The 22947-nt window shown below is 34.8% G+C and overlaps 3 protein-coding genes across 5 annotated transcripts in view; 1 reads left to right on the forward strand and 2 right to left on the reverse strand.

The window, feature by feature from the left end:
* Positions 1-22947, forward strand: part of LOC124538865 (dystrophin, isoforms A/C/F/G/H) — a 626595-nt gene that overhangs the window by 380981 nt on the left and 222667 nt on the right. The window lies entirely within an intron of this gene.
* On the reverse strand, positions 14237-15129 carry LOC124538863. Its single transcript, XM_047116099.1, has 3 exons — positions 14964-15129; positions 14488-14833; positions 14237-14412 (listed from the first exon to the last, which is right to left on the reverse strand). Exons 1-3 carry the CDS (start codon positions 15058-15060, stop codon positions 14262-14264), a joined length of 594 nt encoding a protein of 197 aa, XP_046972055.1. The 5' UTR covers positions 15061-15129; the 3' UTR covers positions 14237-14261.
* On the reverse strand, positions 15395-21682 carry LOC124538860 (spidroin-1-like). Of its 3 annotated transcripts, none has more exons than XM_047116095.1 (9): positions 21565-21682; positions 20856-20924; positions 19804-19851; positions 19123-19533; positions 18397-18435; positions 18171-18296; positions 17783-17911; positions 15610-17650; positions 15395-15534 (listed from the first exon to the last, which is right to left on the reverse strand). In XM_047116095.1, the coding sequence occupies exons 1-8, from the start codon at positions 21617-21619 to the stop codon at positions 15627-15629; spliced, it is 2901 nt and encodes a 966-aa protein (XP_046972051.1). In that variant the 5' UTR covers positions 21620-21682; the 3' UTR covers positions 15395-15534; positions 15610-15626. The 3 variants fall into 3 exon arrangements, with proteins under 3 accessions (XP_046972051.1, XP_046972052.1, XP_046972050.1); XM_047116096.1 differs by having other exon boundaries at positions 15610-16404; positions 16801-17911; XM_047116094.1 differs by having other exon boundaries at positions 15610-17911.

Here is a 22947-nt window from a genome sequence, read left to right on the forward strand (position 1 = left end):
ATCTACTACTACTGGTTGTAGTGGAGTTCTTCCCATTTATTAAAGTCAATCCGGGTACAAGTTTCAAAGTTACTATAACTAGAGCATATCTCATTCGTAGCTTAGGTTCGCAGTTAAATCCTTTATTCTATAGATCAATACTTAAATATTTATGTGTAGTCAGAATTTTTTTGCGACCACCAAAATTTCTTGCTTCCAAGTGTCAGGTCCCAATATTAGTAAGAGAGTATTTGCTTAATTAAAAAATATATAAGATTGTTGTGAATTTAGAACCTAAACCTTTAATCCAAGTTACGCGCAAGAGTTGCCCAAACATAAAGTGTAAAGGGCCCCAGTGTTGTCACTAAAACAGTAGCAAGCTTGGCAGTTGAGATGATATTTGTCGCCGTCGTACTGGCAAAGGCCTGGTCCTAGAAATATTTGTAATGTTGAGTAGTGAGGTGATGGATGACAAGACAATACCGTGTTATGTGTGCTTTCTTACTTGTATACAATTTAATAAACGGCATATGTTTCAAAATTTATTTCGTAAAATAAAGCCATAATAACTGACTCGCTACGAGAGTCAAAAATTATTTATTTCTATATATAATTGTCAATTCTATTTTCAACGTTCTTCTTTATTATTTGTCGAAAAGATTGAAAATTTATTTCACGGCCATCACGACCACGAATATTTAATTAAACGCGACCTTTACCGACGTTTTTCATTTACATCGCTTTACGCACTGCTAGAGTTTGTTCTGTCGTAATAAATATGAACTACCCAAGGACGAACGTCCTAAGAAATTCTTTCTCGGATATACTTTGTGTACGAAAAATCCAATAAGTAGTAAGCTCCGACCTAAGGGAGTCAGTGGAAGTTTGATTAAATAGAATTTGCATGAGATCCGCACGCCATCTGCCCTAGTAATATATTTTTAATTTATATCCCGAAAGTTGACAGGGCTCACAAGGGCTTTACAGAGCTGCGCTTGTTAAAAAGTAGACGAAATTTTCACTATGAATTACTTTAAAAAAAAAACGTACGTTCCTTTTTCAACTTTAGAATTTTCAAAACACATAATGTTGGAGAGGATAAAGAAAAAAAAATACCTGATTTTATTAATGGTCTTCCCGTGAGCATAGATTCCTGTGCAAGACTTTGTGCAGCTGAAAAATACAAAGATCACAAATTTAAAATCCATTCCATACTCTGGGCTGCGCTGTCAACTGACATAGAGTGTTTCGTAATGTAGATAACACAAAGTTCTTGGTCCTATTCCGTTGGTGCTCTCTGCTCCGGTCGTATCAGATTATCATCTCAGCGTAATCTCATACTCCAGAAAAGCAGAGCTACAATATCTCTTGAGCTTTTGTTGAGGCTAGATTTGAAGAATAAAATATAGACGCGCAAATATTTCACTCATGCTAATTTCTCAACCATACGCTTAATCATCGTAAGACATTTACTTTTTCATCACGATCTGAGTTATTATACTTTTAGCTTGTTACAATATGTAACTTTTTATCTATCAAACAAAGAATACATATATACTCATTTATAAATGCAAAATATACCTACAAGAACTCGTTTAAAATCCCACGGCCAGCATGGTATTAGTAATTAAAATTGTTTCAAAAACTCTTGCAAAATTTACAAATCATGTATATTTAGTTGGACATTCCAGCGTGATTCCATTATTCAGAGTTATCATTTTGTTTTGGTAATGCATATTTCTTGTAAAGATTTTATGCTTGTAAGTTATTTCTGTATATGTTTTGTTAATGGAATTTGGGAGTTCATACGCTTAATGAAGATTTTCAGTGTATATATATTACTTATATTAATTACTCTTTACAGTTTTAAATATATTTTTCCAAAACTTTAAAAATTATATTTAATAAATATGATACAAAAATATTGCTACTATTTTTCAAATAACTTACTTGCACTGCTTTGGGCTAGTGCGAATGACTGTCCTAAGCTTTGAGCATTAGCTACTGCTTGCGCTTGTGCTGCTTGCGCTTGTGCTTGTGCTTGTGATGAGCTGTCCCATCCTTGAAGTCCAGGTTGATATAAGGTATTTGCGCTACTACCCGGGAAGCCATATAGACTAGGATTCAACTGGGAGGCTTGGTTGCTACTCGGGAAATAGGGGAAAGATGGATATTGTCCATAATTATTTGCTTGTGCATTGGCAATAGCTTCAGCTTGTGCTTGCGCATAAGATTGACTACCTTGGGGATTTCCTAGTGCTTCAGCTTGGGCCTGCGCATTTGATTGCGCCAGACCCGGAGCTGTATGAGGAGACATGTTACTAGTTGGAGAGAAGCCTGATCCAATAGAAAAAGGAATGATGCCATGAGAGGATAATTCATTTACTTGTGCGTTTGGTATTGTCTGAGACTGCGGATTTAATTGACTTCCTTGATTGTAAGAAAAATTATCATAGAATCCACTGTTTTGTGCATTAGCTATCGCCTCAGCTTGAGCTTGACTGTTTGATTGGACATTGCCGGGAACAACGGGTAGTGGACCAAAAGGTGATAACCAATCGCTTTGCATATTTGCAGAAGCTTCAGCTTGAGATTGTGCAATAGATTGACCGCTAGTAGACGGATAGATAGGATAGCCGTACAATCCACCAGATTGGCTATTTGCGATTGCCTCGGCTTGGGCTTGTGCATTAGTCATACCAGGATGGGGTAAATAATTTAGACTATCTGCTGGCTTAAGGTATATGTCTCCAGGATTTGATAGAGTGGGATTGATAAGTTGAGGATAGCTGGCAGTTCCTGATTGGGCAATAGCTGTTGCTAATGCGTCAGAATAAGCTTGTTGACCCTGTGCACTGGATGATGCGAAGGACTGAGCAAAAGCATCAGCGTTCCCATCTGGTGCAATTGATGGATAATTTGGAGCACCTGTTGAACACATATTATCAAACATTTAAAATAATTAAAATTAAAATTATTTAAATATCCGTGCTTTAGTGAAACAAAAACTATTTACGATTAGAAGAAATTTGTATTCCCTAGTACTTATTATATAGTATATATGGAAAGAAAAAACTTAAAGTATAATAATTTGAACATAGAAAACGTTTTACACTTACCGCAGTTTGGTATTGGGTTGCATCTGGAGATGACATATTGGAAGACTGCCTGACAAGAACATACTTGACAGTCTATGACGAACTTTTCATGTGGAGCACGGTACCGGCATCTTGGTTCTATAAAAAAAAATAGGATATTAATATAACAATACTTTTAGGGCAATCTTAAGAAAAAAAATGGTACGAATTCAAAAATTGCACTCACCAATGTAAACGACATCCTTATGCATGTTTGGCTTAGCTAAAAAAACAAACGAATGTTTATTATTTGTATCGACAAAATAAATTATTTCACGGTAATAACTTACCAGGGCCGACGTTACCTGAAACGAATAATACAACAATGAAAACAAACATAAATAGCCATTGGAATCGGTACCCTCGGGGTTGAGTTCGACAAATGGGCGTTGAGAAAGCAATACACTTAGTCCGCGGTCAATCAATGGAGGTTTGCCAGCTTGATTGTTACGATGATTGGCCATCGATTGCTGGACCCTTTGCCTTTATTACGTTTGCTATAAAGGCCTCCCATCGATATTTACTCGTCTCCCAAATTTACGCGCCATGTTTTCCCTTTTAATGACACCTGTGGCGATTGTACACTGGCTTCGGCGCGACCTATTTTTTCGACTCGTTTGTCAATTTCGACGGTCGTGTCGATTTGCGCGCCGTAAATTTTTACTTTATTTGCTTGGTACCGCTTGGCGACGATAAATATTTTTATGTTGGTACTTCGTTGATTTTTTGGGAGTGTTATGAAATTATCGCTGGGTAGAAAAATAATAAATCTATACTTTAATTGAGGAGACATCTTTTTATATTGCCTAAACGAAAAAAAAAGTTTTGGTGGAGGTTTTATATCATAATACTTTTATTTTTTAATTGCCTTTCAGATCATTGATTGCCCTTTTTTATTAAGGGAATTGATGTGACAAGTGTGAACTTCAAATTCTTTAATAATTCAATTTTGAAATTATAATTTCTTTTCCTTTGTTATTTAGTACATTCGTTTTAATTTTTTATTTACTTTTAAAATTAGTTAAATTACAGTTAGTCATTAAGAGACAATATTTGTCACATTATATGGCGAAACCTGTGCCTCCATAGTTCAACAAAAACGACGACACGGAATCGTCTGAAAAGTTACAGCCACATCTGTGCAAGCAAATGAAGTCGCTTTTATATAATAATTCGCTCCAGCGCGCAGGTGTGTTCCAACCCAAAAAGTTAGCGTTAAAATAAGAATATTTTTACTCACATCCTGGCTCTTTTGTCGGTCTGCATATAGGGACAATCATATTACCAAACATTTCACAATGGCAGATCTTACACACGTCTTTTGGATGTGTGAAATCAACGGACAGACTTTGGTATTCGCATATTGGATCTGGAAAAAATATTATTTCAAATAAATTGACATTTCTACCACGTTTTTCAATATGTTCTTTTTTTTGTTATCCAAAAATCTAATTAGAAAGCGTCGTTGATCAGTTTAAGATATAAAGATCCGTCTGCACGAATATATTTATATTTTTTTGGGTTTAACCTTTTTTTGTTTTTGAACATTCTTTAATGATTATTTTTCGTTGGTTTTACCGTAGCTCCAAGAATCAATTATCTCAATTTGCGTGATATTGGACATTGTTAAATTTTTAATACAACACAACTTTGACAAAAAAAATATTATTATTAAATTTTAAAAAAATCTGCTGGAGTAAATTTAATGACGGTGCTGAATGCAACAATTATAAAAACATATTTATATTTTAAATTCCACACATGAACAAAAATTAGACAGTTTAAATATACAGACCTAAAGTCGTTACGTGTGGACCAGCTGAAATAAAAAGTATTTATGTTTCAAATCATAAATGCATAAGTAAATGATACATTGATATAAATCCTATTACAGCCAGCAATAACTAATATTACAACGGATTATGAAATCATTTGTAATTTAGTACTACATTTAACTCCCAATGCAAGAGATGAACTTGGAAAATATAATCAAAATATATCTAATCTGATATAGATTTAATAATTAAATTATGAAAATGACTACTCGTATTTTCTTTAAGGATTCAAAATCTATATCAAAATCAAATACAATAAATCATTTATGTAAATTATCAAAAAAACTACAGAAAATATATAACGAAAAATACTTACGATTAAATGGCAGTGCGTTTGGATCTAAAAATAAAAAAAAACACATATTGTACATAAACATTATTTCATAAATATGTTACTGGGAAAATGTAAAAAATTAATGAGATAAATATTACAAAAATATAAATATAACATTTTACCTGAAATAGGCGGTTCAATACCTGAAATAAAATTAATAAAATCTAATCATTGAAAACCCATTAAGTTTCTACACTATTTTATCGATTATTATATTAGAGATCAGATGCAAATATTTAAAATTAAGATTACAATAAAAGAAATGAATATTTTTTGGAACTAAAAGACCTAAAGTATGTATAGTACGATACAAATTAGATGTAGCGTCGGCAAAATTCGCATAACCGATCACATCCGAATTAAGTACGCTATCCCAAATTATAAATATTTATTTCTTATGTAAATATGATCTTTACAAGAACAGCCTGTAAATTTCCCACTGCTGGGTCAAGGCCTCCTCTCCCTTTGAGGAGAAGGTTTGGAACATATTCCACCACGAATATGCATAAGGCAGAATTTCTATGAAATTAGACACATGCAGGTACCTCACGATGGACCTCTTTTGGATGGATCTTCCTTTACCGCCGAGCACACGATTTATTTTAAAAACACAAATTAAGCACATGAATATTCAGCGATGCTTGCCTGGGTTTGAGTCCTTAATCATCGGTTAAGATACACGCGTTTTAACTACTGGACCATCTCGGCTCTACACAACATTCTGTTAGGATGTGATAAAGATCGTATATTTTGTGCCAAGATTCACTATTAGGTGATTCTGATTTTTCACATTTAAATTTTTTTTCCTGATCAGTCATTGTTTGATACTTACAGCAAGCCGGTTTCGTGTAACAGTTAACTTCGATATTTATGACGTTGGTTCCGTAGATCTCACTGCATACACATATTTGACATTCGTCCCATGGATGCTGGAAGGGTTGATCTGGTGGATATGGCCTACACGATTCATCTGCAAAAAGGTGTCAAATAATTTGATCTCAAAAAGCAATAATTTGTATTATTGTGTTCCGGTTTCAAGAGTGACTAAAATGTAAGATGGATAACAAGGGGCATACATCTTATCGCCTTAGGTGCGCGGTTCTGGTGCATTAGTGACTTGATTGATACTTCTTGCAGCCCCAGTGTCTATGGCCTATATTGATGTACCACGTGATCCGCCGTAACTGTCTGCCTTTATACTAAGGTTTACATTTTCTTGGCGGTAGGGCTTTGTGCAAGCCCGTCTGGGTAGGTACCACCCACTCATCAGTTAGTCTTCCGCCAAATACTCAGTATTGTTGTGTTCCGGTTTGAAGGGTGAGCAAGCAACTTACTTCCCAAGGTTGGTGGCACATTGACGATGTAAGGAATAGTTAATAATTCTTACAGCGTTAATGTCTATGGGCGATGGTGACCACTTACCATCAGGTGGCCCATATGCTCGTCCGCCAACCGATGCCATAAAAAAAAATAAAAAAAAAAAAATAAAAAAAAGGAGGCTTATATAAGAGGCTTTTTTCTTGATCACTTTCTCAAAATATATAAATATTTTATATGATTTATTTTTATCGTGGTCTTTTTTTTACCTTTATCGTTGAGCAGTGGTCACCACTTAACATGATAATATAAGTGGATCTACTGTCCATCGGAAAACAAATAAATCACTTAAATTCATTTAAATTGTATGAATTATTTATTTACTTATAAAGTTACATGAAATATCGCCACCGTATTTCATAAAAGGTATAGAAAATAAATCTACCATCGTTTTACGCCTGCTGGGAAACTAGACGGCGGATTTCAACTAAAGTGTTATTTATTTGGTAAAATATAGGTCATAACGATATATTTGTGCTACAGATATCTCGTAACTTGTTTAGATGACGTTTTCGTTTTATAAAAAAATAATCATAGAACTTATCTCTTGATTGATTTTTTGTGTAGAATAAATCTCTACCTTTAATAATACTGTATACTGATGGTTTATTAACAAGATCCGATAATTGCTGCTTTGGTTAACTGACTAACTCTCAGAATTTGTATTCTATTCAAAGGTTCTATGTTTAAATTTCGGGTTGGGCAAACGAAATAACCAAGGAGTTTTTACGTTAAGGATTAGTTATGCATTGGAATTTTGATTTTGATCATTGGAAAATTCGTAAAGCTGTTGATCCAGTAAATTAGATAGATAGATTAAATTTCGAGAGTACTTGTGGTGTCTGCCCACAAATATTAGCTTTATACCTTTCCTTTTATTCTTTGATCTTTCTTCCAAAGCAGTCATAATCAATCAGGAATATAACATCAAATTTCTCCAAAGGAATGGGGACAGTAGATCATACTGTTTATTTATTATGTTGGTACTCACGTGGTGGGGGTCCAGGGAGAGGGCTTGGTGGTTTCGGCTTATTCGGAACTATTGGTGGCCATGGAACTGAAAATAAAAATCATTTTTAAATGTTTATCTTGTTTTTGTCAACCAAGATATATGATAATTGCACTCTGTATTGACTGATTATATGATTGAATTTCATTTAAGTTAATGTACAGCAGCGCCACCTAGACGCATTTTACAATAATATTTAGTTTAAGCCTTCTGTTTCCATACGCATGTATGCCAATATTTATCGCATTCAGTCAGAGGATGTCCATTTACCTCAACTGATCTTAACTAGCTGTGTCCCACTTCCCATTGTTTCATCCACTTTTAATTTTCGTTACGCCCGTTTCATACACTTTATAAGTACTTGCCTACAGATTGCCACACTAGTTGACGCTTACGGTTACTGCTCCCCTTCTTAGTAAACTGGCTATCTAATGCAAAAGAAAATATTTCATATCGGACCAGTAGTTCTTAAGATTAGCTCTCTCAAACTTCATCTTTATAATGTCAATAAAGACTTATCAACCATAAGGCTAATTATACACGAGTCCCTTTTATAAACTGTAGCATTTTTACCATTTTTTATTTTAAATGTCTAGAATTCATAGTTGTATCTCCAATTAGGATGATTTAAAAATATGCTTTACATTTTGTCACAGCTTTTAATATATGTTATATGATTGCACACGTACGTGTCTATTTTTATCTATCTTTTTTGTATCTATTGTTTCTAGTATAATAGTGTTCAATACATGACTTACTTGGTTCAATATCCGATGGTATAAATGGCTGCGGCTGTGGCACCGGTGTTGGTGAGGGGTCGGGGTATGGTGGTAACGGTATAATGTCTGGCATATCTGTGAAATGGCAATTTTATTAACTCTCTGCAAAGTCTTGTTACTGTAGTATGATATATTTATAAATATTATTATAAACCTATATAAGATTGTTGTTCTGTTAGAACACATTTGCGAAACGTTCGATGTCGAATTATATGATACGTCATTTTGATGCTTGTGGGTATTGAATGTTTTAATTATTGTAATCAAAATCGTATAACAGTTTATGACAGATTCACAATTCATACTACATGCGAAAATAAAGACACAATAATTGTACAAATAAATATTATATTTTACGAAGTGATTTCTGGAAAATTATTTTATCAAACATAACTAATAAACGTATTTTCTTTTATTTTCAGGTAAGGATTGAAAAATATATCATAGAAATTAAGTAATGGGTAAGTTATAACTTTAGTCATCATTCAAATCAAATTGGTTACAATTAATAATTTCAGTGATTTTAATCGTCTTTTAATTATGACCAATGTCCTATTTTGTACGTGTAATTAAATTTCAAATGTATATAGGCATACGTACTGTATTGCGATTCTGTAACAAGTTCAGATCTCATTCGTGAAATATTGTCAACGGACTTACAATGATACGCCATTTTGATACATGTATCCTTTACATTTAATGATTATAAAAGCCAAATTCGTATAACGCAGACATTTCAACTCGAGTTCAGCGGTGAGTTTCGAGTTTCTTGTTACAGAACAGCCTAACATTACTGATAAAAGTTGTGACGTATTTCGTGCTGCTTATCTTATTAGCAAATGTTTTTACTCACTGCATTGAGGGTCTGGGATGCAGATTAAGTTCTTCTCAGGTGCGGAATAAGGCTTCGCTTCCATGACGCACTTGCATATCATACACTTCTCTACGGGATGCGGGAATATCGTGTCCAGTGGATATCTCTCGCAGAGTGGCACTGTTTGAGCGTTATATATAATATAGTATTAGCTTCGAACTACGAATGTGTTAAATGTATCATACTATAAATACGAGTATATCGAACTAACAAAATTGATATTTTAATATTACAATCCTGCATACATTATAAGACTTTTGGAAATTAGAAAGCTTAATTTAAATTTGGAATATCATGGATAGACAAATTTGCTTTGTGCATACCCAGTATAGATGGTTACTTATCAGATATTCGACCGTCAAACAACAGTTCTCAGTATTGTTATTGCTAAACAACAGTACGCAGTATTGATGTGTTCCGATTTGAAGGATGAATGAGCCAGTGTAACCATAGACATAGACCATAGACACACAAGGGATATAACATATTCGTTCTCAAAGCTGGTGGCGCATTTAAGGAATGGTTAATATTTCTTACAGCGCCATTGACTATGGGCTGTGGTGACTTACCATCAGGCCCATTTCTTCGTCCACCTAGTTGCATCATAAAAATAAAATAATATTTGATAAAATTTGCGCCATATCATTGGTATTAGTCAAAATGCAGTATGTATTATATTTAATAGTTAAGAGTTATAATATTTACGAGTAATAAAAAATTTAATAAATACATTAAAATACAATTAAAACTGCTATTATCGTTTTCACAAATCAATTATCCATAGACTTGATTTGTCACGCTTCGAATTATACTTTCGTATGTTCCAAACCGTTGATAATTACTTTAACGATTTCAAATCAAAATATTGTCAATTTGCTCATTTAGATAGGCTAACTCACAAGCGATTTAAACGAAGTAGTTTATCTTAATTTTACTTTGTTAACGCAAGTTGAACTTTCAAATTGGTTTAATAATAGATAATCTACGTAAACATTTCATTATATATTCATTCTGTATCATAGTTTTATTAATTGATATTATATATTATATATTGATACATGACATATTTTTATATGTTGAAAAAGAGTAAGTACTGAATTTCTTGTAGAATCTGCATGCCGAACCGGTCATAACTTTACTTAATACAGTTTGTTAAATAACGATTCAAAATTTCTTGTAAAAGCCTACTTGAATAAAAACCGCGCGTTTTCACTAACAATATGACGTCATGTCTATTAAATTTATGACCTAACATTTTTTGTCAATTTGGTCTTGTAGGTTTCCACGGAGTAGAGCATTTAAAGAAACCAATAGTTCAATACAGCAGGAACCAAAGATTGTTCTACATACCTGAATCAACATCGCGTTTTAGAGTATAATATAGCTTTCTTAATATATGTATTTGTGGTTCTTATCGTTGAAATATTTAAAATCCAAGTTTGACGGAGATTACAACATAGAGGGTCTTAAAAAGAAAATAATTTATATTTCAAGTAATAATACATTTTAAATGATAACATTATCACAGAATCTGTATTCGACCTAACGATTTCCTTACTGGCTTCTCCTATTATTCTGGTTTATCCAAGAATCCAGGAGGAGATGAAAGAACATTTGAGAAGGAATAAATTAAAATAATGTTAAAGAGAAAATGCTCTTCAAAAATGAGATAAGAAAAGGTGAACGATAACTCTTTTAAACATAATTTTAACCTTCTTTTGTTTCTTTTTTCAAACCTGTCTTTGTATTTGGAAAAATATTAGTCGATGTCTTTCAAATATATTTACATTTACTAAATAAGAATAATTTTCATACTTATTTAAATATATTGTTCGACTTTATGTGTTCGAATTTGTTTTTTTTTTTATTAAATTAGATAGTGAGCTTAGTACAAGAATAATTGCATATTCTCAAGAACATGTCCCATATTGTTTTCCCACATAACATATTAGGTACTATTTTACTACGTGTACGTGTACCGCTTTGTCATATATAATATACATACATTGTTTGGGCGGCACTGGTGGAGGAGCTGCAGAGAAATGAAAAAAAAAAAAACAATTATATGGAATACGCAATTTGAACATTTTCAATTTAATTTACACTTACGTGACGGCTTAACATCAGGTTGAGGAGTTACTGTAACAGACGAAGGTGTTTAATTACTTGCTATAATACTACTAGTACAATTAGTATGAATAGGTAATAATTATTAATAATAATCCTCTTTATTACATACAAAATTACACTAAACCAGTAAATAAATATGTAAATGTCACAAAAAGCAACCACAGTCTTAAACAGTAATCTTCCAGGCTGGGTCAGGTCATTGGGAATGTAACAAGGTCGAAAATTATAGGTCTGTCTTATAAAAATTACATATGAAAATTTTGACGTGATCTAAACAGCAAAAAGGTTTGCGTAAAAAGTTTTTATACTATGGCTAAAAAAAAAAACAAGTTTTAAAACTATAGTTGGAACACATACAACATTGAGGATTTTCTTCGCACTGAATCAAAACATCCGGCTGACCAAACACGTTGAGGCTTCTCTTACATATGCATATTTGGCATGGATTCAACGGATTTTGGAACGGGACGTTCTCAGGTAAAGGTGCGCAGGACGCTACAATTTTAATTCATTATTCAAATGACATATATCTCATTACATTAGTCTTAGAGATTAGACTCTAAGAGAATCTCAATACATACGGTCTCAAAGCAACTAAAACTAAGTAAGATTTATAAAGGCATATAAGCGAACATAATGTATAAAATTTAAGTCTTTTTGAAATTGTACGGATGTTTTTGTAATACTGCCTGTGAATAAACTATGTAGTTAAATCAATTAAACAAATAAAAACTCTCAAAGAAACGGACAACACGTCTAAGTTTGAGAATGAAAAAAATATTTTTTTAATTATTTTCATAGTATATTATACATTTATAATATTAGTATAGATTGTTGTTTAGTATTGAATTCTTTTAACAATATTTTATATGAACTTGTTACATAATTTTCTTAAGAATCAAGATAAACTTTCATAGTTTCGTGCATCAATGGCAACAGCCTGTAAATTCCCACTGCTGGGCTAAAGGCCTCCTCTCCTTTTGAGGAGAAGGTTTGGAACATATTCCACGCTATTCCAATGCGGGTTGGTGGAATGCACATGTGGCAGAATTTCTATGAATTTTGTCACATGCAGGTTTCCTCACGATGTTTTCCTTCACCGCTGAGCACGAGATGAATTATAAAGACAAATTAAGCACATGAATCAGCGGTGCTTGCCTGGATTTGGACCCGCAATCATCGGTTAAGATGCACGCGTTTTAACCACTGGGTCATCTCGACTCCGCATCAAAGGCATAAATTTGAAATAATTTAATTCGGTATATTTTAACAAACACAGAAACAATTATTTGAAGAATGCTTAGCGGTACAGCTAGCAATATATCACACAATACTTTATGCGATGCCATGAAAATATTAAATACTCGAACAACATCCACGTTAATTAAATTCGTATAATAAAAAAAGGCTAAAACGCGAAAATTATATTGGAACTTTTCTGCAATATTTTGAGACAAATTATGTCGTTATAACGATTTTATTGTTGCCTAGTTTAAAAATCGAAATAAGAATTGTTTTTTAATTACGATGCCAATTAAATTTGCAATTCAATTTGAATTGCTTATATATGATATTATTTTTTTCGAAAGTATTTTATCGAATTCTGAATTGGAACTGAAATATTTGAAAAAAGAATTCTATAATACCTTGAGAATCTGGTTGTGGGGGAGGGGTTGGCGTATATGGCGGTGGCACTGGCACGGGCGGTGACGGTTCCTCACATCTGTTACAACTGACACACACTGCTTTTAAATACCATCCTTCCCTAATGCACACACAAACCAAGCACTGCAATACTGGCGTCCAAAGGGTGTGAATTTGATTCTCTTCCGTACAAGCTATGATGTTCTCTCCACCTAAAATATCAAAATTATTTTTCGTCTATATATAATGTGCTTTGATATTGCTACTCATCTAAATTTCTTAGTAGTAGGACCTCATGTCCAATTGTCGTTATGCCTATAATTTGTCATAACCTAAGAAATCTCAATTTAACGAACATAAAAAAGAAAAGACTTTAAGCATTCATATTAAAATATCCATACATGTATCGTACCTGGTATTGTGTTTGGTATGATAAAATTTTTCTGCGAAACGATTCTGGAAACAGCTCCTATAAAATATTGTTATTGAAATTTATTTCATGTTATCATATAAAACTACTCGATGTAGAATGAAATGAAATTTTTTATACCTGTAAAGGCACCTGCTTCATGTCCTGTAGGGATTTTTATATAAATAATTAGTAAAATAAGAAACTCCCAAACATAAAAGGGTGTTTTATAAATTTACGTTTCTCACTGTAAGCATTTGTCTAGATAGATCGTTAACCATTATTAACGATTACCATATTTTCTTCAAAGATCAGGATTATCAATTACTTACAATTATATATTTTCATATTAATTTCAAATATTACGGACTCCCAAACAAACTTTTAACGTAACGTTATGGGGGCGAACCCTTAGGGGTAGAATACACAGAAACGGTTAAATGCGTATCTACACATTTTGATTAGTTACCCAAAATTAAAGTTTTATGTTCGTAGCTTAAAAAGTGACGGGCTTCCATACAAACTGTCACCTATGCTACACCCCTTTAGGGTTATAATTTTCAAAAATTCTCCCTAAATAAGTATCTATTTAATAAAAATTTACGATTCTACTCACCAAATATCACGACCCTAACTTTATTAAAGTTAGGGCCGTGATATTTATTTTCTTCTTATATATTATATTATGCTTTTATATTATATAATTATATTTTCGAGTTTAATCATTCAGTCAGGACGTGTTATTTACGTTGATTTAATTATACAGATAAAAATGAAACACAATACAGTATAGCGTACCACCCCAATGGCTTCTTTGATCTTCATCTTCCTCTTGGGCTGATCTAGATATAGTGTCTTCTCTTGATAAAAATTGATTGTTCGGTTCAGACCCCGAAGATAAAAAGCTAGAATTAATTTTACCACTTAAAATAGTTATATATAAACAATTCTTTGTTTAGCTGTTTATAGTTTTATCTTACCCCAACTGTTCGTTATTTGCTGCAATTTGAGAAAGAGATTCAGGTCTAGTTTTCTTATAATCGAAGCCGTTGCTAACCGAATCGTTTTCTAATTTCTCAGTTTGAGAATCAGACTTGAAATTTTCATTACCATACGTGGTTACTGCCCCTGCAAGAGCCTTTGCCAATGGAGATTTAGGATCAACATGAGCATAATTGTAAGTTGATTCTTTAGTTCCGTAATCCCTTGCGTTTTCTGAAGAGGCACTTGGATTAGCACGGGCTGAACTTCTTGGCTCTAATTCTCCTTGGGTATCTTTGTCGGTGTAGAATAATTGACTGGCTTGTTCAGTTGTAGCATCTGACACTAAACCATTATTGTTTTAATATTACAAATGTTCAATCAAGCAATAGTTGTATAAGTAATATTAATTTTAAATTGTTATTTCTAGCTACATCCTATTTTGTCTTTAATATCATATTTAAATTCAGCTTACCAATACGATCTTGAGAATTTAAAACATTTTGACTCTTGACACCCAAAGATAACAGACAGGCAAGGAAGTATATACCTCCAACAATGGCCCCCTGCATCTCTATAAATATGTCTATTGTTTTTTGTCCACCCCTTAGAGATCTTAATGGTGTTATTCAGATGATCACACTAACTGCTGCAATGCTCATTGCGTTTCTTATTATAAATACATGATAAGTTTCCGTGAAAAATGCTAGACACAATGATTTATAGGATTATAAATGAAATTAGAACACGATTTGCAACGAATGCTCCAAATTCGTTCTATCAATATAATTTGCTATAGATGTCATTTGAAATTACTTCATATCATGTTTTAGGTCGAATGAAATCAACTAGAAATTAAGTAATTTTTTGCGATTTAGTAAAGATTAAGACAAATAAAAAAATAACCTTTCTGTCCCACTAATTTATTTATATAAGTAAAAAACGTGCATTTTTATCTATTTTACAATGCTTATTAATCTTATCTTAATATCTTAGAATCCAGTTCACTAGCCATGTCAGCGTAGAGGTATTACTTCCTGTTTGATCTGTAATAAAAAAAAATCATTCATCAGATATAAGTAAGTATTTTATAGTATTTTCCATAAGTATTGTGAACCTACATTTTTAGCGTTCGTTGTTAATCTTGTTCTTCTTCTGCACTTTTGATACCAATACCTAAGGGCCATCCACCACTAGCTGCAGCGTTAGCAGCAGCATTAGCTTGTGCGGAAGATAAGCCGCCTGGTCCTCCCCATCCACCTGCGAGAGCATTGGCAGAAGCATCTGCTTGTGCGGATGATAGACCGCCTAGATTTCTAAATCCATTCGCAATAGCGTTGGCAGAGGCGTCAGCTTGAGCGGAGGATGGACCGCCATAACCTCCATATCCACCTGCAATAGCGTTCGCAGAAGCATCTGCTTGGGCGGAAGATGGACCGCCGTAACCTCCCCAGCCACCTGCAAGAGCGTTGGCACTAGCATCTGCTTGAGCGGAGGATATACCGCCTAGGCTTCTTAATCTATTTGCAAGAGCATTGGCAGAAGCATCCGCTTGAGCGATTGATTGGCCGCCATAACCTCCATATCCACCTGCAAGAGCGTTGGCAGAAGCGTCTGCTTGAGCGGAGGTTAGACCTCCTAGACCTCCCCATCCACCTGCGAGAGCGTTGGCAGAAGCATCTGCTTGAGCGGAGGTTAGACCGCCTAGGCTTCTCAATCTATTTGCAAGAGCATTGGCAGAAGCATCAGCTTGAGCGATGGATTGACCGCCATAACCTCCATATCCACCTGCAAGAGCGTTGGCAGAAGCGTCTGCTTGAGCGGAGGTTAGACCGCCTAGACCTCCCCATCCACCTGCGAGAGCGTTGGCAGAAGCATCTGCTTGAGCGGAGGATAGACCGCCTAGGCTTCGCAATCTATTTGCAAGAGCGTTGGCCGAAGCATCAGCTTGAGCGATTGATTGACCTCCATAACCTCCATATCCGCCTGCAAGAGCGTTCGCAGAAGCATCTGCTTGGGCGGAGGATATGCCGCCTAGATCTCCCCAGCCACCTGCGAGAGCGTTGGCAGAAGCATCTGCTTGAGCAGAGGATATGCCTCCTAGGTTTCTCAATCTATTTGCAAGAGCATTGGCAGAAGCGTCTGCTTGAGCGGAGGTTAGACCGCCTAGACCTCCCCATCCACCTGCGAGAGCGTTGGCAGAAGCATCTGCTTGAGCGGAGGTTAGACCGCCTAGACCTCCCCATCCACCTGCGAGAGCGTTGGCAGAAGCATCTGCTTGAGCGGAGGATAGACCGCCTAGGCTTCGCAATCTATTTGCAAGAGCGTTGGCCGAAGCATCTGCTTGGGCGGAGGATATGCCGCCTAGATCTCCCCAGCCACCTGCAAGAGCGTTGGCACTAGCATCTGCTTGAGCGGAGGATATACCGCCTAGGCTTCTCAATCTATTTGCAAGAGCGTTGGCAGAAGCATCAGCTTGAGCAATTGATTGACCGCCGTAACCTCCCCATCCTCCTGCAAGAGCGTTCGCAGAAGCATCTGCTTGGGCGGAGGATATGCCGCCTAGATCTCCCCATCCACCTGCAAGAGCGTTGGCAGAAGCATCTGCTTGAGCAGAGGATATGCCTCCTAGGTTTCTCAATCTATTTGCAAGAGCATTGGCAGAAGCATCTGCTTGAGCAGAGGAAAGACCGCCTAAACCTCCCCATCCACCAGCGAGAGCGTTGGCAGAAGCATCTGCTTGAGCGGAGGTTAGACCGCCTAGACCTCCCCATCCACCTGCGAGAGCGTTGGCAGAAGCATCTGCTTGAGCGGAGGTTAGACCGCCTAGGCTTCTCAATCTATTTGCAAGAGCATTGGCAGAAGCATCAGCTTGAGCGATGGATTGACCGCCATAACCTCCCCATCCATTTGCAATAGCGTTGGCAGTAGCATCTGCTTGAGCCGAGGATATACCGCCTAAGTTTCTCAATCCATTTGCAATAGCGTTGGCAGTAGCATCTGCTTGAGCGGAGGATATACCGCCATAACCTCCCCATCCATTTGCAATAGCGTTGGCAGTAGCATCTGCTTGAGCCGAGGATATACCGCCTAAGTTTCTCAATCCATTTGCAATAGCGTTGGCAGTAGCATCTGCTTGAGCGGAGGATATACCGCCATAACCTCCCCATCCATTTGCAATAGCGTTGGCAGTAGCATCTGCTTGAGCCGAAGATATACCGCCTAAGTTTCTCAATCCATTTGCAATAGCGTTAGCAGTAGCATCTGCTTGAGCGGAGGATATACCGCCATAACCTCCCCAGCCACCTGCGATAGCGTTCGCAGAAGCATCAGCTTGAGCGGAGCCACCATCGTAACCACCGTAGGAGCCAGCATTTGCATGAGCATTAGCGTTGGCATGAACTGACATATCAGGATTTAAATCTGAAATAAAATAAAAAATGTTATTCATATATTTTGTAAACGTCACAAGTAAAAGAAGTTAGTGGAAAAGTTAAGTTCATCTGTATTGCTTCAAAGCCCTCTAAAGAGATTTAGAGTTGAGTATATTCTGATTTTTTTATCCATTCCTATTTTCGGAAAATATTTTATTTGTATTTCATAACGATAATCGTATGGGTACCCATGTTTAATCTTTGTCTATTTAATGAAACATTTATAGATATTGAAATTGTATACTCACTGCATCCTTCGACGATTTTGGTTTCAATGTATACGAAGTTGTATTTGACCTTACAAACGTGTACGCTACAGTAATCGCCAGGATAGAAGAAAGGCACCAACGGTGACTTCTTTCTACATAGGGGATCTGCATTATTTGGAAATGAGAAGCGAAAATTAATAAATGTAACGTAATTTATACTTACAAGAAATCTCGGCTTAATAAGAAAACGAAAATATTTTTTTACCTAAATAGATGATTACTGGCACGGGGTAAATCTTCGTTTCTGAAACATGAAAAGTAGTGTTAAAAATGGTATAATATTTATAGAAAAGAGTTGCAAATAGTAATACAAAATTTTTCTAGGCCATGGTTCGTGCCAAAATACCATAGGTCTACGATGGATTTTGCATTTCAATTGGATTTCCAAATGGATCCATATCAATTTCATGATTACAGTCACCGTAAGTTATTGACTGACAATATACTGGATCAGGTCTCTAAAAATAAAAATGAATTGTACTACGCTTTCAAGGAAAAACCCATTTCATTCACTGAAACGACAGCACGGCCTGACATATCAGTTGAGGATATAATTAGTTTGTTTTAATCTAGAAAATATCGTAACTGTTTATATACGCAATACGCGAAAATGTTTTAATCTTTTTTATGCGACAGTTTTATAAATTTGAAGAAATAAGATTACGATGTGATATAATGAAGTGTAAAAGATTTATTTCCGAAAGAATTCAAGTACTGGTGTGAACTTATGGCCTCCAAGGAGTCCTTCCATACATCCCTCATATCGGGATCCGAAAGGGACCCTGAAAAGGCAAGTGTACAGTTTGCAAACTTGAACTCTAAGAAAGGACATAGGGAGCCTGTCCTTTTTTTGCCTGACATATAACAACCAACAACTCAAAACACGAGCGAAGCCGTAGGTGACCTCTAGTTTATTATAATCACAACTTACGGCTGACGGGTACTGGCACTGGAATCAATCTGTCCCTGCCGGGTACGGTTATGTAGCGGTTCACTGGGTACGGAACAGGCACTGGTGGCGATGGAACAGGTATGCGGATAGGTGGTGACGGAACTGGGTATGGGACTGGTACATCTCTTGTCGGGCCTGGTACTGGAACCGGTTCAGGAACTCGCACTGGAATCAACCTTGGAGGTGATGGTACTGGGACGGGACGAGGAACGCTATACGGGACTGGGTATGGTGTTTTAACGGGATATGGCATAGGCACCGAGGGACCCGGTACATATATTTTTTCTGGTGGCGATGGAACGGGTACTGGTACTCTGATCACAACAGGATCACTAGGTACCGGTACCGGTACGGGATAAGCTCTTCCAGGGAGGACTATTGGTGGTGGACCTGAAATTAAATTATTTCAATTTTATTTCTACTATAAACAAAAAGGGGTTTATATATTGTGATAGACAAAAATATCTTTACTTAGACTAAAATGCCTAGTCTCATTACGCACTATTACATAATAAATTATAATTAATAAAACCAATGAGATATACAATAAAATTATAAGTGAACACAGATAAAATTCGTTATTTTTCGATTGAGCTGAGGAGTTGAGCTGAGAGCTGATATCGTGACGTATATCTAAATTAAATGCATTGGTGTACTTACAAACTGGTGGAGGAACAGGTCGTGGCCATACTGGGGGCGGTACTGGCACTAAACAAAGAGATAATATACATTTATGAAAATTAAATTTAAAAAAATAACTGTCTACGCTCTGGAGACAAATACTTGAAGATTATGTTTAGAAAAAAAAAAAGTTTTGAATTATATTTAATCACATTTTAAATTCTGTTTGTCCCGTTACCCAATACTGACAATGACAACAATGGCCTCACTAATTGCATAAGTTTTCATAGGAAGATCCCATAAAATACATAGATCTAAAACCTTAAATAATGATAAATATTTTGTGTTAATCATATCAAATATGTGGCTATTTGGAATACTGTATTATTACTACTATTTTTATTATGGTTTCTAGTAGACGTTAAAAAAGTTCCATACATGGAAGACATCGACTGCAGGGAGATCATTTTGAGTACAAGTTTCCATACATAAAACCACCGCAGACGAGACAGTTGCCATTGGCCGTGCGGGCATAGTACAGTCGGGGTAAGATAAGGTTCGTCATCTTAAGATCGATTTTCGTGTGCTCAGTATGAGCGATAATCTGCTTTGCCGATCGAGAATGACATATTGAGTCGCAATGATTTGATGTTTGAATCAAAAGGTACTAAGAGTTGACTACTTGATACAAGAATGAATTTGAAAACTGACGAAGGTTTTCTTACTCTGATTTTACATATCTCCATTTTTGGTTCATCTCCTGGCTCTTGCATATATTCATTGAAATTATTGTATTTCATTGTAAATATTGTGTGTGCGCGTGTTTAATATACACTTCCAATTTGTTGTCTATAGAGAAACTACTGAATTGATTTTGTAGAAAACATATTCTGTTAAAAACTCAACACCTAAATTATGCAATAAACGCGCATGAAACTTATTCGAAATCATTACGTTTATCTCAATTTATGACATATATAGGAACTTCGACGTTATTGCATTTTAAATTGTTATCATAAATGTGAAAGAGGCAAATGTTTTAAACCCATTGCTGGCTTTATTATTGATAAAATCTTTATATTAATAATTACCTGGACCATAACTTTCAGCTTCTGCGTTCGCGGAAGCCGAGGCTTGCGAGTATCCAGATCTGTCCAAATCTAAAAAAAACACATGATATTTAAAATAACAATATTATTAGGACTTTTAAATAAATTTCAACTATTTGTAATCTACACAATTTCCAATTCATTTCATTTTGTGGCCATAGATCATCTTCATTGGTATCACTATTAATTACTTTAACTATAATGACAATTCTTTCAGTATAAATTGTAAGGTTGTTTTAATTTTGTTCAATAGTAAAATTCACCTCGTCAAATTCTAAACCCGCAACAAAAGCGTCAATTAACTATTCACACTGGACCGCCGTATTGTTTGTTCGTTACGAATAGTGTTTGAATCGCAAGTTTTTTTGGAAACGTTATTAAATTATCACACATTTTTAAAATGGACTATGGCTTGACCAGTTTATGATGAACCGTCACCCATGAATAATACAATAAGAAATTTAAACCACTTCGCGAACCAACACTACTTCGGTAGTTATCCTTTCCATTGTATTAGGGTTAGTTAGTATATTTGAAGAACTGTACTGACAACTTAGCAAATCAAATGGAACACGGTGGTATTCGAAATAGATTGGCACGGCATTAACCCAGGATGAGAGATATTTTAAATTTTGAATTTAGAATAGTTATTATCTAGTTTTATAAAACACTAATTGTATCAAATACTTACCATCGGCATGAGTGGATACCACTGCCAAGAACAGCAACCAGATCTTCCACGTCATTTTAATTGTAACCTGGACCCTGTGAGCGGGGACTACCACTCACCAAAGATATCACATATCCCGTAACGTGCGTATTTAAACAAAATACTTTTTACGCATTGATATGCGTCATAAATCAATTTAGTTATTAAAAAGATTTAATAAACATTATTTCGTATCCGCAAACGAGCCTTAGCGTATTTGATAACCGCGACGAGATAAAATAAAAAAAAATAAATCATAACGATCAATTTATAAAAATATATTTTTATTTTTATACATTTAATATTGTAAGTTTATTTATCTGTTAATTTTTGATTGATGTATAAAATTTGTGTTCTATATTTAAATTTATTTATTATTACAACACCACCCATCTTACATATATAGCTCATAATATATGAGCTATATGTATTAGAAATGATAGAGTATTATGAGCTAAACTACTCCTACGATCACTAAAATTTAACGCTTCTTTTCTTTTGTAGGCTGTATGCACATTTAGTTTATTTCTCTTTGTAGTGTACAATCAAAAATCAAAATCAAAATAAACATCAAGTAGGCTTTTACAAGGACTTTTGAATCGTCATTTTACAATTAAGTGAAGCTACCACCGGTTCGGAAAGTAGATCCTACCGAGAAGAACCTGCAAGAAACTCAGTACTTACTCTTTTTCAACATTTAAAAAATACAATATATCCTGCTTGGAAGTCAAAAGATCAATAAAGAATAAAGTTTAAAATACGCAGTAGGTTGTTAATTATACAAATATATTAGCTCTGATTAATTATATCTTGTTTGTAGTTCACTTTAAATATATTTCATCAAAGTTATTTCTCTGCCACATCTGTCTGAGAATATACCGCTGGGCGCATGCCTCCATCATAATTACAAGTATATGTTTTTTTTCGATTACTTCATAGGTTTATCTTATAGTTTAATAATTTGAGTTTACGTATCCAATTATGGCGGTTTTCTCTCTTAATTATTAAGTGTAATTATTGAAAACTGTTTGTTCACTGATTAGCAACAGACAGTCAGTCAAAGTTAACATTTATAATATTAGTATAGGTGACAATATTATAAATGTAGCCAATATAACTTCATACATTTTGGATTTAAATCAAATCAAATTCCAATATAATTTATTTATAACTCCAACAAGAATTTTAATTTTAATAGATTTAATTTATAATTACTACATTATTAACCAGTGTTGTAATGTATTGTAGATTATATTCAGGAGAACCCGAATGAAATATATTAGTAACATTTTTCATTAATCATAAGAAATCAAACATAATAATCATATAAAATACAATCTAGTTAACTTTTATTAGGAAATAATT

Source organism: Vanessa cardui, chromosome 21 (genome assembly GCF_905220365.1).
Source record: "Vanessa cardui chromosome 21, ilVanCard2.1, whole genome shotgun sequence".
NCBI lineage: Eukaryota > Metazoa > Arthropoda > Insecta > Lepidoptera > Nymphalidae > Vanessa > Vanessa cardui.